This window comes from Dipodomys spectabilis, unplaced genomic scaffold (assembly GCF_019054845.1).
Source record: "Dipodomys spectabilis isolate Male_0828 unplaced genomic scaffold, ASM1905484v1 ptg000107l, whole genome shotgun sequence".
NCBI classification, from domain to species: domain Eukaryota; kingdom Metazoa; phylum Chordata; class Mammalia; order Rodentia; family Heteromyidae; genus Dipodomys; species Dipodomys spectabilis.
In genome coordinates, this window is record NW_024870784.1 from 2,139,706 (window position 1) to 2,153,795 (window position 14,090).

The 14,090-nt window shown below is 44.0% G+C and overlaps 1 protein-coding gene across 1 annotated transcript in view; it reads left to right on the forward strand.

Annotated features, from left to right (window-relative positions):
- The window catches only part of LOC122114294 (sodium/myo-inositol cotransporter-like), a 57,732-nt gene extending 44,521 nt beyond the window's left edge, over nucleotides 1-13,211 (forward strand). The window contains exons 3-4 of the mRNA XM_042687351.1: nucleotides 302-441; nucleotides 12,667-13,211. Of these exons, the coding sequence (XP_042543285.1) occupies nucleotides 302-441; nucleotides 12,667-12,859 (333 nt within the window). The 3' untranslated portion in view covers nucleotides 12,860-13,211. The remainder of the gene's footprint in view (nucleotides 1-301; nucleotides 442-12,666) is intronic.
- Nucleotides 13,212-14,090: the final 879 nt, after the last annotated feature.

The window sequence follows — 14,090 nt, forward strand, 5'->3', positions numbered from 1 at the left end:
GCTTGGCTGAGATGCTCTGAAGAAGTCATTCATTAGTTCCTGCCTGGCAGGTCCCAGGATCCACTCTGACCTCTGAATTCTCCAAGGCCTGATTCTCCAGCAGCTTTTTCTTCCTTCTTGTTATTTTATTTAAGTTAGCCGAAACCAGTTTCTATTGCTTTTATCCAATAATAAAAACTTTTAAAATCCCTACCAGTAGTAGTGCTGTTATGATTAGAATTAACTGGACCGAATTACTGTAGTTGTCACATTGATTCTGATGGCTTTCTTTCTTCTCTTTAAAAATGAAAACAAAAAACAGCCAGAGTCTGCTGCGGCTTTGAAACGTACAGTAGAAGCCCTGCTGGACCGAGGAGCCATCGTGAGGAACTTGGAAAACCTGGGTGAGAAAGCACTTCCTTTCAAGATGTCTGCCCATAGTCAGCAGCACAAGAGAGGCGGGTAAGTTTCTTCACGATGTCAGTGCTGGGGGAAAAGTGTCTTCAATGGACTCAGTAAAGAATACTGATCAATTTAGAACTTGCCCTGTTTCTACAGTCACATTCCTCTGATGCTGTGTTGTCCAAGTGCATGCTGACATAGTGTTGTGTTGCAAATAAGACACAGTTCTAGCTGAGAGCTTGTAATATCCTAGCTGCTTAGAGGCTGAGATTAGAGGATATGAAGTCAGGCCAAGCAGAAAAACCTCTTTATCTCCAATTAACCACCATAAAGCTGGAAGTGGTGGTGTGGCTAAGGTGGTATTGCAAAAAAAAAAAAAAAGGCTAAGGGACAGTACCCAAGTCCTGAGTTCAAGCCCCAAGCCCCAGTACTGACACAGAAGAAGGCGGGGGACGGGGGGGGGGGGGGGAAGATGCAGTCATGCTAGCCTTTACTTGGATTGTAATCAGAACAAAACAAAAGCAGACCATGTGAGGAGCAACATGTAAACAAGCACTTGCTTGTAAGAAGCTGTTCTCAGCCTCACTCTTTTCTCCTGACATTTCTTTTAACATCTGTCTGCAAAACACTTCAGTGAACACTGTGTTGTCCATCCACATTTCTCTGCAAAATATGATACAGAATAGCAAAATGTGTTTCTACTAATGTATATCTCCAGAGCCTAATGCACAAGTGAAACTGCCTACTCCAACTGATGTGTGGTCGACAAAAGCTCCACTCTTCTCTCCAGCATCTGCCTGTGGCCCTGGACAGGTCATTTAGCTTCTGCAGCACTGACCGTAGTCATTGAGACCAAGTGAGGGACTCTCTTTCACTGTGCTCTGGGAACAGAATGCTACTTTAGTCCTGCGTGCCTTTTGGTGTGCACACGGATGCAGGCTTTCTTGAATTTCTTACTGCTGCTGGGATGTGGCCGCTGACTGCAGACCTCTTGTTATTTCCCTACCTTGTTCTGTGCTACTGTTGAGCTTAAGAACACCTCTAAGAGAGTGCCTGAGGGTTGCTAGGCAACAGGAAATGCACAGTGGCTGGGCTTCTTCCACAATCATGACGACAATGAAGAATGAAGATTGTGTTGGGGAGGGTGTATTCTTTTTTCTTTCTTAAAAAAAAAGCCCACAAAAAGGTATGGTTTTAACAGCATTTTTGTCTTTCTTGTTTAAAGGCGTTTATAAAGAATGATTAGGAATTACTGGCTATTCTTGGTGGGAAGCACTGAACAGAGAAAGGACTCAGTTTCTTCATCCCAGTTGGTGTCCAGTTGGTTTCCTCTGGCCCCTTGCCTGTGACTAGCATCATGAACTGTTTGTTTCTACCAAGTACCTGGGTGCTGTTGTTGTTGCTGCCACTGCTGCTGCTCGGCTGAGGATAGCCGAGAACAGACTTGCCTTTGAGGACCACTGTATAAGCTTGCTTTGGCTCAGTCCACTGTGCCATGTGGGGAGTGGGCCAAAGTGATGATGTTTCTTTCTTTCTTTCTTTTTTTTTTTTTGGTCAGTCGTGGGGCCTGAACTCTGGGCCTGGGAGCTGTCCCTCAGCTCTTCAGCTCAAACTCTACCACTTGAGCCACAGTGCCACTTCCGGCTTTTTCTGCTTATGTGGTGCTGAGGAATTGAACCCAGGGCCTCATATATACAAGGCAAGCACTGCACCACTAGCCACTTTTCCAGCTCATGATGTTTCTTTTTATGGGTAGAAAAAGTTGGGGTCCTGGAAGAGACCTCCTGGAACTGTAAGCAACAGAAACTGGGTCTTGCTCAGGTGCCTAAGCCTCACCAATGGCTATGGCAAGCAGCTCATTGCCACTTAACATTTTATGTCAGACCTTTAGCAGCCAGGGACAATGTTCTTCTCGTGTGTTTCCTTTATATATTGTGTAGCAACAGAAGGGGGCTGCCCCCTGCAGTGGAAGGTTCAGGTTTTACATTTTTATTGTCTGATGTTCATTTGTTTAAGGTACAGTTTTTTTTTTCCCCTTAGAATGTAGTCTCTGAGACACTAGTTTACAGAGGTATTCCAAGAGAAACAAACAAACAAAAAAATAGCAGCACTACCAGTGTGTTGTCAGTCAGGTGGGGGAAGCCTTGCTGATGCTAATCCCTCAAGAGATTCATGTTGGCATAGACCCTTCATTGGCTTTATTTGATCATGTTGCTTTTTATTTTGGTAATGCCTATGTGTTTTTTATGGTAATGCCACAGTGTTTTTTGGTAAATGAGCACATAGGGAGGGCTCATGTATCGGGAGTTGCCTGAATGAAGATTTGGAATTGTGTGAATACATCCAGTGTTTGCCTTGAGGTGCTTGAGGCTGGCGGGCAGTCTCTTGTTTTCAGCTAGTTCCTCCAGAGTCAGTAATACCAGCTCTGTTTATAACAGCATTTTCTTTATTTGGCAGATTTTTCGTAAGCACTATGTATAACTAAGCTCTGTGTGTGTGTGTGTGTGTGTGTGTGTGTTGCAAACATATCAATAATTGGATAATATTGCCAGGATATGCTGGGTGCCAGGAAGGTATACTTTCTAAAAATGGTTAAGAAGAAACACAGTGGACTTGTCACATATTGAACATACCCGACCCATGGCACCAGGAAGAAGGTGGTATGTGGTGACAGTCCCTGTGCAGCAGGAGTGGTGTCAGGTGCAGGGCTGACCACCAGGCTATCTGCCACACTTCTCAGCAGGCTGGATTCCTGATGCTGTTCTCCCATCTCACCTCTTCCCATGTCGATCCCTGGCTATGCCCAAGCCTAGTAGGTTGAGAAAAGTGGGTGGAAAAGTGCTTAAGTAGAGAGGTGCTGCTGCTTCAGTGATGGCTGGGAAGTCTTCCTGGAGGAAGAGGGTGTACTTTGGCAGTACAACCTGCTTGACATATTTATTAATATGTGAGGTCCATTACCAGGTTACACCAAAAATAAAAATGTAGTCATTCCAGATGTTAGTTTGGTTAGTTCCCTCTTTAGTAACAGATTCTGTTCCAGAAATTTGACTGTGAGAGCATGTTTATAACTGGGAACTTGTTTTCTAATCCACAGAAGTTTACTTAATGCATAATCTCCAGGGGCCAGTAGAATTGGCTAGGCCATGTATGTACAGCTGTGGACCATTTTAAACTTGTTTTTAAAAATGCTATTCTGTGTTCCACCTGGCAGCAGAAAGAGGCCTGGGGTTCAGCCACCCTTAGCAATGGGGACAGGGTCTCAGTCTCCATAACTAATATTTACACTTATTTTCCTATTTTCCTGAGGGCAATCACACCTCAAGCATTGTCTACCCAAGAATAGGAACTAGGGAACAGAGAGAGTTGACACTAGGCTTCCATAGGTTGGTCACCTTGGGTAGCAGTTGGGACTTGGGGTTTCCTGGATCATCTTTCCAGATGGAGACTTGTGGCCATACTGGCCACCCTGTTGTAGTCAGGCAGTGCCTGAATCTGTTGAAGAGTAACCTGGGGCTTGGAGGGCCTGAGAACTACTTCCCCTTCCTTCCCCTCCCTCCCCCAGCTCTGGATTTGCTTTAGTCTCTTCCATACTTCTTGAGTGTCTTTTCCTCTGTGCCTTCACAGGCTCAACTTGATGTTCTTAACTTGGGAAAGACAGGTAATGTGGAAAGTTCTTTCTGTCTTCCTGGCTGTCTGAAAGGAGAGGAGGTCATAAAAATAGGAAGGAGGTAACAGTGGGAGTAGGTGCTCCTTTAGACCTCTGCTAAAAGGAGGCAGGCCTCTTATTGAGTCCTACTGAGTCCTAGCCTCAGTCTTTCTAGCACTCTGGGCCTGCACACTCTTGGAGATTCTTTCCACTAGGTGGGGCTGGGTGGAGAGTACTAGAAACACAGATCTGTCACCACTTGGTATGGGCCTGGCCCCTTGTACAGTGATGCCTCAGGTGGCTTCTGTCGGGTTGGGAGGTGGGGCTAGTGTGGACGCCTGTAAGAACTCTGAGGACTCGCCCTTCTCTGTTTTTGTGTGCTTCAAAGTTTGGATAGAGATGCTTATAACAAAGTGCTGCTGGCCTACATACAAGATACCTTCTATTTACGGGTAAGCAGGAGGATAAAAATAACTGGCTCTATGGTGAATCAGTGGAATTTTACTGACTTGCTCCCCAAATGCGTGTGCAGCTTACTCCAAGAGCACTGGCACGGTCTCCAGAGGAGATTGAGTCTCCTCTGTAGTTTTCCCATCAGCTAACATTCCCATGTTCTCATGCTTCTCTGCCAGCATTAAGTCAGGGACAGCGTCCTGACCCCATTCTTGTTGTGAAGGTGCCCTACGGCCTGTTTCAAGGCAGGGCTGCTGTGTCCTTGGAGGTTTCTTTTAAGTGGCAGTGCTCCAAGGTTTGTAAGGATTCTCCCTCAGGATTATTGGTTTTTAAAATGTATGAGATGCACAGCTATAAAAAAGAAATGGGCCTTTTTTGTGCAGAGGTACCTGGGTTTTAAGGTAAATAATTCACTGCCTGTGTGACGCTTGAATCCAGAAACATTTAACCAAGACAATCTAGGAACTGGCATCCAAACAGATCTGTTTCCTATCTTCAAGAAGGTTCCAAGATGCTTCAGGGCTGCAGAGCCCTCCCACCCACTCCCCCACCCACTGGGAGCCACTGAGCGCTTCAGTGGAAATTTCCACTTATTTGCCAGGGGCAAGAGGAGGGAGGGTGAGAGGGAGACACAGACAAAGAATATAACTCCAATTCAAGCAAGCTCATTTTGTGGAAGACTTGTAAATACAGGGCTTAGGCAAAAGTAGAATTAAAAAAGTACAGCCTTTACATATAAGCCTTTATACTACAAACAAAACACACTTTCTCCCCCAGCATCTAGGGGAATGGGGCTGGGGCTGCCAGCCACAGGTAGCTACGTAGCCTTCTACAAGTCAGGTGGTGACTTGATGTATTAAGTGTCTCGGACCAACGCTTGGAAAGCATAGAATGGATACTGCGAGCTGCTGATAGCCCTCGGAGCATGTTACTGTGGATGGAATCTTCGTGGGCCATTGTTTTCCAGTGTGGGCTTAGTCTCCCCGGAAACCATTAATATGGGTCTTTTCTGATCTTTGGAGTTTGGTCTTTGTAGCAGAGTGTGTTGAGTGCCTTAAGAGATTAGAAGGAAGGTAAATTGTCACCTGAAAGACTGTTTGGATGAGTTCTACCTGAGAAGCAGTCACCATTTTCCAGTTTTTCAGCACTGCATCTCCAGTGAGATATGCCTTGTGCACTGGAACTGTTAGGGTTTGCCTCTCCTTGCCTGGTTATCTCTCTACTCCTCACTACCACTCTGCAGAGTTGGTGTCCATACACGAGAGATACTTTTCAACAGAGAAGAGGTATGCTTGTGCAAAGCTGGATATCCTTGTAGATGAAGAGATTGTAATGGAAACACTGCCTGGTCTATGTTCAAGATGAGAGTATTCGCACCCAGGGGTGGGCAGAACTGTTTTCCTTGTGCCTTGCTTGAAGATGCTAGGAATGTGTGAAGTAATTAAATGTTGGATTATCACACTCATTTTCCCAAATGATCTGTTCCCTCATTTGCTGGTTTTAACATTGATTATAGACTAAAAGTTGAAAGTGGAAAACTAGATAATTTTACTACTTTGTTAATATTTTCGTATTAGAGTGTCCACTTTGATGCATGCGTAGGCAGTTCCAGAGTAGCCGAGGTCCTAAACTATTCTTTCTGAAGAGTATAGCAAGCAAGGGTGGGGGGAGAAAGTGGTCAACATATATTAGGACTTCTGGAGTTGTGTTTTGATTCTAGGGTGGCAAAGGCAAATACTGATGCCCCATTGTGGCCCAGGAGTCCTCTCATTCTTTCCCCCCTCCAGAGCAGGATGAAGGCAGGGCATAGAGCTCCCTGACTCCCTTAGTTAGGGAAGCTGAGAGCCTCTTCTGACCTACCCTTAAAGCTGGCTTGTTTGAGTTCCAGACATGGCAGCCTCCATTAGGATGGTTCAATCCTCATGCTGCCAGGGGAGTTCCAAGGTCCTTTTTTTTATCTTAATTCCATTTTTATAGGTCTGTTATAGACGAAGGGGATCCTTACAGGCCTCAGGAGCTGCCAACTTATATCTGTAAAAGCCTGTTTTGTTCTTCAGATCATCAGTAGTTAGCAAAGCCCAGTAACCTATAGCTGGATGTCCGTGGTGACCGTGACATTGCCACAGTCTCTGGCCTTGGTGGGCATCTTGTTGAAGTTGAGGAAGCCTGAGTTGCTGCTGGCACAACAGCCCTTGCAGCAACTCTCCTCTATTGGATTTAACCTATCCAGGAGGATGAAGACATGGGCACCTCATTGCTTCAGCCTCCTGAGGCTGGCTCAGGGCAGATGTTCACTATCAAGTTACCCAAACAGCCATGAAAAAAAAATGCTGTAAGCAACCAGGAAGGAGGCTGATTCTTCCCTGGGTAGAAAAGCAAAAGCAATAATCAACTATTTACCTCTGTGTGTGTGTATGTGTGTGTGTGTATGTGTGTGTGTGTGTGTGTGTGTGTGTGTGTTCCACTAAAGCAGAGAGATGGAGTCTGTTTTGGACTTGGGCAGCTTAGTTCCCTGGGAGGAAAACTGCCTTGGAGATTATCTATCTATCTATACATACACACACACATACACACACACACACAACCAAGAAGTGAGTGTAGGAAGATCTCCCCATCTCTGGACCACTTCCCTCCTCCTCTGCTTGGTGGTTATTTCCTTTTCGTGGAAATACCCATGAGTGTAAGAAAGAGTCCTGGGAATGGAAGCAGTCTCTGCCCACATCAGCCCCAGGCACCGATCAGAGGGCGATAAGCATGAAGTGACTGTCCCAAGCTGTGGTTGTGAGCACAAGCCCATTTGCCTTGTGGCCAGAGTGCTCCTGTTGGATTGGGTTGCTAAAGACTAAAGAAGGGGTGTTGTGACTGGTGGGAAGGAGGTAAGAGGGCAAAGGTGGCAGGGGGGGAGGTTGAGGGATAATGGGGAGCCTTTGGCTAGGACTTCCTTTACCAACCTCCAGAGTGGCACTGCTTGGTGGCTAGAGACATGGAGCTGGAGTCTGGAGCTTTTACTCTGTGACCTGGGGTTGAGCTGTTCCCTATCTGGGCTTTGGTTTCCTCATGTGAAGGGTGTTGAGCTGTGTTATCCTTAAGGTATACTCCAGCTGTCAGTGGCTTTGTGGAAAAACCTGATTGGTTGGAGTCCTGGCTATAGCTCCTAAATTGATTGAACTCAAAGTGAATTATGGAACCTTTCTGAATCTTTTCTTCCTAACAACACTGGACTGTGAAATCCTGAGGGGACAGAGTGTAGGATACCCTACTCTAGGAAACTCCCACAGGAGTAGACCTCACAGGGAGAGAGCTACTGGTCCCAAATCAACTTCCCCTTCTGCCATTTCCTTTACTGACCTAGAATTGGTTTTCCACTGCCTAAGAGATGTGTGTCACTTTGAAAGTTGAGAGAGTGCTGTGTAAGGCACTAATAGAAAGTTCTGAAGTAGAAGGTTTCTGCTATATCTGGCCTCCAGCTTCCATCCTTGGGCATTCCTTTTGCTTATCACAAGCTGTGGAATTGTGTTTCTCAGGGTTATTTGGTGAATGCTGATGTATAGTGAACCCTGATCAGGAAGACTGGGAGGAGGGTTGTACTTCTTGTTGGCTGCTATGAACATGTTCTTGTGAGCATGTTTAGACTTGTAGGCTACTCCACAAAAGTGTCTCTTTAGCCTGTGATGCAGGCAAATGGGTGATAGGAGAAAGCAGTACGTTCCCACAATTACTGTCAGTAAAACCAAGACAGCAGAACTGGTATTAGAATTGTTCAGCACTTGTGGGCTGGGAATGTGGCTTAGTGGTAGGGTGCTTGCCTAGCATGCATGAATCCCAGGGTTCAGTTCCTCAGTGTTCAATTCCTCAGTACCACATAAACAGAAAAAGCTGGAAGTGGTGCAGTGGCTCAAGTGGTATTGTGCTAGCCTTGACCAAAAGAAGCTCAGGGCCAGTGCCCAGGCCCTGAGTTCAAGCCCAAGGACTGGCAAAAAAGAAAAAAGAAAAAAAAAAAAGAATTGTTTAGCACTGCTGGTAAGGAAGGGCAGGCTCATGCAGGAGATGGCAGATGTCTGTGTATTTGCTAGGGGAGGGATATGGCAGTCTGACAGGTATTTTCTGAGCAGTTCCTGCCATGCTACACCTGTGTTCATTACTACCTTTAGCTATCATCCCAGGGCTATGTGGCCTAAGGCAAAAGAGATTAAAAGGCAAAGAAAGACAGAAGGAACTTCCCCAGAGAGACTATGGGAAAAGATCTGCTTTACTTAAGTATGGTGGGATTGGAAGCAGGCAGCGAAGCCAGAACTTACACATGGTAGTGGAAGGATGTTGTCATGAATCCCAGGCAGAAGAAGGAGTGAATGAAAAGGAAGAAACACTATCTCTTCAAATCTTATGTCCATCACTTAAAATTAGAGATTTTATTTTCAATTAAGATTTGAGAAGTCTTTATATTGTAGCTTCAGATATTTTATCAGATGTTAAATCTTGTCTGAGGCTTGTTTTTTTTTTGGAAGAATAGTTTTTAATATTGATAGAAGTATTACGTAGTTGTATAATTTATTTTTCAGTCTTTCGCAATACTAGGGTTGGGAACTCATGGTCTTTCTCTTGCTTAGCTTGCTTGGTTGGGTAGTGCTTGACTACTTGAATCACACCGTCAGCCCTGCTTTTAGCTGATCATTTTGGAGATGAAATTGCATAGATTTCTTTGCTGCATTTTGCTTAAGTCTTAAAATCAGATGATGTTAGTCCTTAAGCATGATTCTTTATTGATGAACTTCTAGATGAACTTGAGAATCGGTTTGTTAGGATTTTGACTGAGGTTCTCTTGAATCTCTAGAATAACTTGGGGAGCATTGACCTTTAAATAATTCTGAGAATTCCTACCTGTTGTCAACCTAAATAACAATCAGAGATTCTCAAAAGTAATGCTAACTTAGATAGCTTTGCCTAGGGAGTGTGTGTGCCATAGTGAATGTATACAGTATGAGCATATTGGGGGGAGTTTATAAAGGCAGAAGGGGAGAAACTTACATGAGCTGGTTAGACATAACATTGAATCATGCAGCTGAATGCCTTTTAATTGCCTTGTCTTCCATTATTGCACTGGCAAGAACCTCCAGTGCAGTGCTGAGCAGAAGAGGAAACAGTGGACATCCTTGTTTCTTCCCAATCTTAGGGAAAATCACTCAGACTTGATGAGTTGGTGAAGTATTTGTGGTGGGATCTTGGGAAATACCCTTCATAGAAATGAGGAAGTTCCCCTGTATTCTTTGTTACTTGAGAATTTCTGTTAGGAATGGCTATGAGAATTTCTTAGCTGCTTTTATTTACATTTACTGAAATTACCAAAGATTTCTTCTTTTGTTAGTATGATGAAGTATATTGGTTGAACCCCCTCCCCTCCCTAAAGATCAAACCACACTTGCATTCTTAGAATAAACCCTACTTGGACATCTATATTAATACATATATATGCATATATATACACATATACCCACACATACATGGATATATACATACAAATACAATAATCAGTTTGCTAAGAATTTTGTTTAGAAATTTTCATCCTTGTTTATGAAGAATAATGGTGCGTACTTTTTCTGAAATGTCTTTGTTTTGGCATAGTGTAGCACTAGACTCAGAAAACAGGTTGAAGTGTGTTTTTCTGTGTGTTAGAATTAGTCTTTTTCTTAATTTTATATAATTCCCCAATGGTTTCTTTGTTTTAGTGTTTTAGTGGCATCTCATTATTTTGATGTGTTATGTTTTCATTTTCATTTGACTTACTTTGTAATTTTCCTTTTGATTTCTTCATCTCACTGATTGTTTATTTAAATGTATATTTAGTTTCCAGTATTTGAGGATTTTCCCAGCATCTCTTGGTATCACTCGAATCCCGTTGGAGTTATTGAGAATGTGATTGGCCTTGCTCTGTGTGGACTTAAGAATGTGTATCCTGCTTTTGCTGGGCACAGGCTTCTATATGTGTCTGTTGGTTGATGTTGGGTTTTATTTTGCTAAGTCCTTGCTCATTTTTTCTGTACTAGCTTTCTCTTTTACTGAGAGAGGAATTTAAGTTTCTGGGTATAATTGTCCAGCTGTTTGTTTTTGTCTCCTGCTTGTTAGACCTCTGATGTCTGGTTATACACATTTGGGCTAGTTCTATCTTCTTAATGGATCCACCATTCTCTCTTTCTATTCCTAGTAGTTTCCTTTACTCTAAAGGATTCTTTAGCTTCCTATAGTCATTTGCTTTTTGTTACTGTTTTTACTTCATAGTTGTTCTGTCACTTTGCTTTTAATTATTCGTTGACTTGCATGACTTTTCCATTAGGCTTGTCAGAAAGAGTGAGTGTCAGTCTTACACATTTTCAATCTTTGTTGTATGGCATTATGCAAAGTACACTGTCCCATTCTAGCAACTTCCTTCCTTGATGAACTTGGTCTTTTCTGCTTTCTGTGAGAATTCTACCCCCAGTGCCAGCACCACTACTGTCACCGTTACTCAGAATTTACCCTGTGTTGGTTTCTGTTTAGAGTACTTGGAATAATAACTGAGTCCTTCCTGTGGGTGTTAGGTTTTAGCAGAGTGAGGCAGTGAGTCAATATGTACTATGTTGGTGGTGATCAAATGCTGTGGAAGGAAGGAAGCACAGAACAGGGGGGCAGAGTGATGAGGCTTGGTGGGGACAGAAGGGTCTGTGTAATTAGTGGCCATGGGAGGCCTCAGACAGAGACACAGAGGAAATAAGGGATGAACTGTGTACAGTTGGGCAAAACACGTTTCCAGCAGAACGAATAGTGTGAATACAGTTGAGAGTTCTCAAAGGGTGTGATGAAAGATGATGTCAAAAAGACCTTCTTGCTGGGCACTAGTGGCTCATGCCTGTAATCCTTGGCTACTTAGGAGCTGAGATCTGAGGATCATGGTTGGAAGCCAGCCGGGACAGAGAAATCTGTGAGACTCTCATCTCCAATAAACTACTCAGAAAAAGCCAAAAGTGACGCTGTGGCTCAAGTAGTAGAGCACTAACCTGAGCACAGAGAGGCTCAAGGATAGTGCCCAGACCCTGAGTTCAAGCCCTACAACTTTAAAAAAAAAAAAAAAAAAAGACTTTCTTACCTGGTCTGAACATTTTAGGAATTTGGAATGCAGTGCTGACATGGTTTTAGTTTTTTCACTGCTGTTCTCTCTGGAACAGTAAGAACCATGAAGACCTAAACTTTCAGGACAGAGAGGAGAGCCGTGTGGGCAGGGAGGACGCTGCTTTTCTTTCTATGCTGTTGTCCAGTAGGCTTCTGGGAAGCTGGGCTTCTTTAGGATTTAGGGAGTTGTCTGGGGTGCCCTTCAACGTTCATCATTTCTTAATAAAGTTCAAGTCATTTTCCTTTTGTTCTTTGTTCTTGAACATAGAATGTCCTACGCATAGAACATCCCTTCCCTGATCTTCCTTTATTTGTGAAGTATAGCTGATGCCTATCTGTATCTCTTACGTGGCACTTTTGAAATCCTGTGGAAAATTAGGTCACTCAATAGTTGTTTTCACAAATACACACAAATCTTCAATGGATGGCTTGGGAATTTAGTCCTGTTGATAGAAAATTCTGTTCTGGTATCCATAGCTGTACCTGACTTGCTGTGTCTGTCACATGCCACTCTCCTCTCCCTTCTCTCTTTCTCCCTCCCTCCCTACCCTCTCCCCTTCCCCTCCCTCACTTTTTTTTCTTCCCCTTCCCCCTTCCTTTCCCTTCCCTTCTCCCCTCTTTCTTCTCCTTCCCTCTCCTTCCCTCCTTTCCCCTCCCCTCTTCTCTCTTTTCTCTTTTTGGTAGTACTGGGGTCTGAGCTCTGACTAACTTGCTAGGCAGGTGCACTAGCATTGAACCATGCCTTCATCCCTCTTCACAGTGCTTTTTAGTTGCCATAAAGTTGATTTTGATGTATGTTTTCACAGGAGTTTAATGGGAAAGGCCATAGGAAAGGAAGACTGAATGTCTTGCTGTACTCCATTCAGACGTTTGACAGGCAGTTTGTTTTGACAAAGGGTTGTGTGTGTGTGTGTGAGTGTGTGTGTGTGTGTGTGTGTAAGTGTGAGACTGATGTCTTATCTGGGAAAAGTAAAGTTAAAACATTGAACAAAAAGTGGAATTGTACTTCAGAATTCAAGAATTCACAAGTTTGTGTTTTATTGCAGGTATTTCTTGGTGGATTTTTATGCCCCCACCACATCTGTGGATACCATATTGGAGCACTTGTCACGAGACACTGATGTGATTAGACCAACTATTGTAAAACACCCTCTGACCCAGGAAGTAAAAGAGTGTGAAGGCATTGTCCCAGTCCCACTTGAAGAAAAATTATATTCCGCGAAGAAGAGAAAGAAGTGAAAAGGTTTACTGGACATTTCCTTCTGTTTACTCATCATGCCTGAGCTATGAGGATGAGTAGTTATAAGCCTGCCCTTATCTAAGTGTGTTTTAGCTCTAGATCCTTTTGCTGTGAGAGGTGTGGGAACTGCTTGCCAATGGCTGCTGTGGAATCAGTGGTAACGGCAGATGATTCTTGATTTCATTCTCAATAGTGTGATTTCTTCATCAGTGAGGACTTCCCTTTCCCCTTTGGAACAGCAGCACTGCCTTGCCCTGCAAGCTGGCCACTCACACTGTATAAACAAAAATCAAAACTCCTTATGTTTTATGGAGAGCAAAGGTCAGAGTAATAAACACCATTTTCCAAACTCTGGCTGCTGTGTTGTTCTTCACCTGCTCTGATACAGTGCATTCCTCTGAGCCTGGAGGCTTCTATCTTGCCACTGTGCCTGGACAGTGCCACATGTTCAGAGACTTGGAGGAAGGATGGGTTAGGAGTCTGTTCCCCAATCACTAGGCCCCCCCCCCTCCAGTCACTAGTGATAGAAGTAGGTACTCTTCCTTTTGGGAGGACTTGGGTGTTGGGAATCATTGTCTTGCACTACTTTCTGTCATATCTTTGCCCCTGGCTTCTGCCTCCTGTGTTATCACTCAGTCAAGGGCAGGCCTCTTTGAGGAAATAGCTTCCTGGTAGTAATGACTTCCATGATGGGGGAGGATAAGGCCTTTTTTCAGGAACAGTTTGAAGCATCTCATCCTGTCTCCCCAAGGATGGTGAATTAAAAAGGACTTGAACATCCCTTTTCACCTTTCCAGATGGTGCTGTCACCATCCCAGTTGGCAACACTGCTGTAGCTAAAATGTTGGGGAAGTGCCAGTTACTAGAATTTCTGGTTATGATGATTTGTATAATCAGACCATCTTAAACCAGGAAGAAGAAAGAACTGGAGGACAGAGATGAGCAACAGATAGAATGGGAGGAACTGCAGGCCCAACGGGCCTCTGCAAAAGCTGCCTGGCTCTGCATTGGTCATCAGTTTATGGCCAGCATTCAACTTCAACTTCCTACAGGCACAAGTCTATAAAAAGCTTCTTTTGCTGGGTGCCTGTGACCCAGGCCTATAATCCTAGCTGTTGGGATGCTAAGATCTGAGGACTGAGGTTTGAAGCCAGTTCAAGCAGGAAAGGCCAGAAGACTTTGCTGCCCCCTTCCACAAATATTTTTATTATCATTAAGTAGTTGTACAAA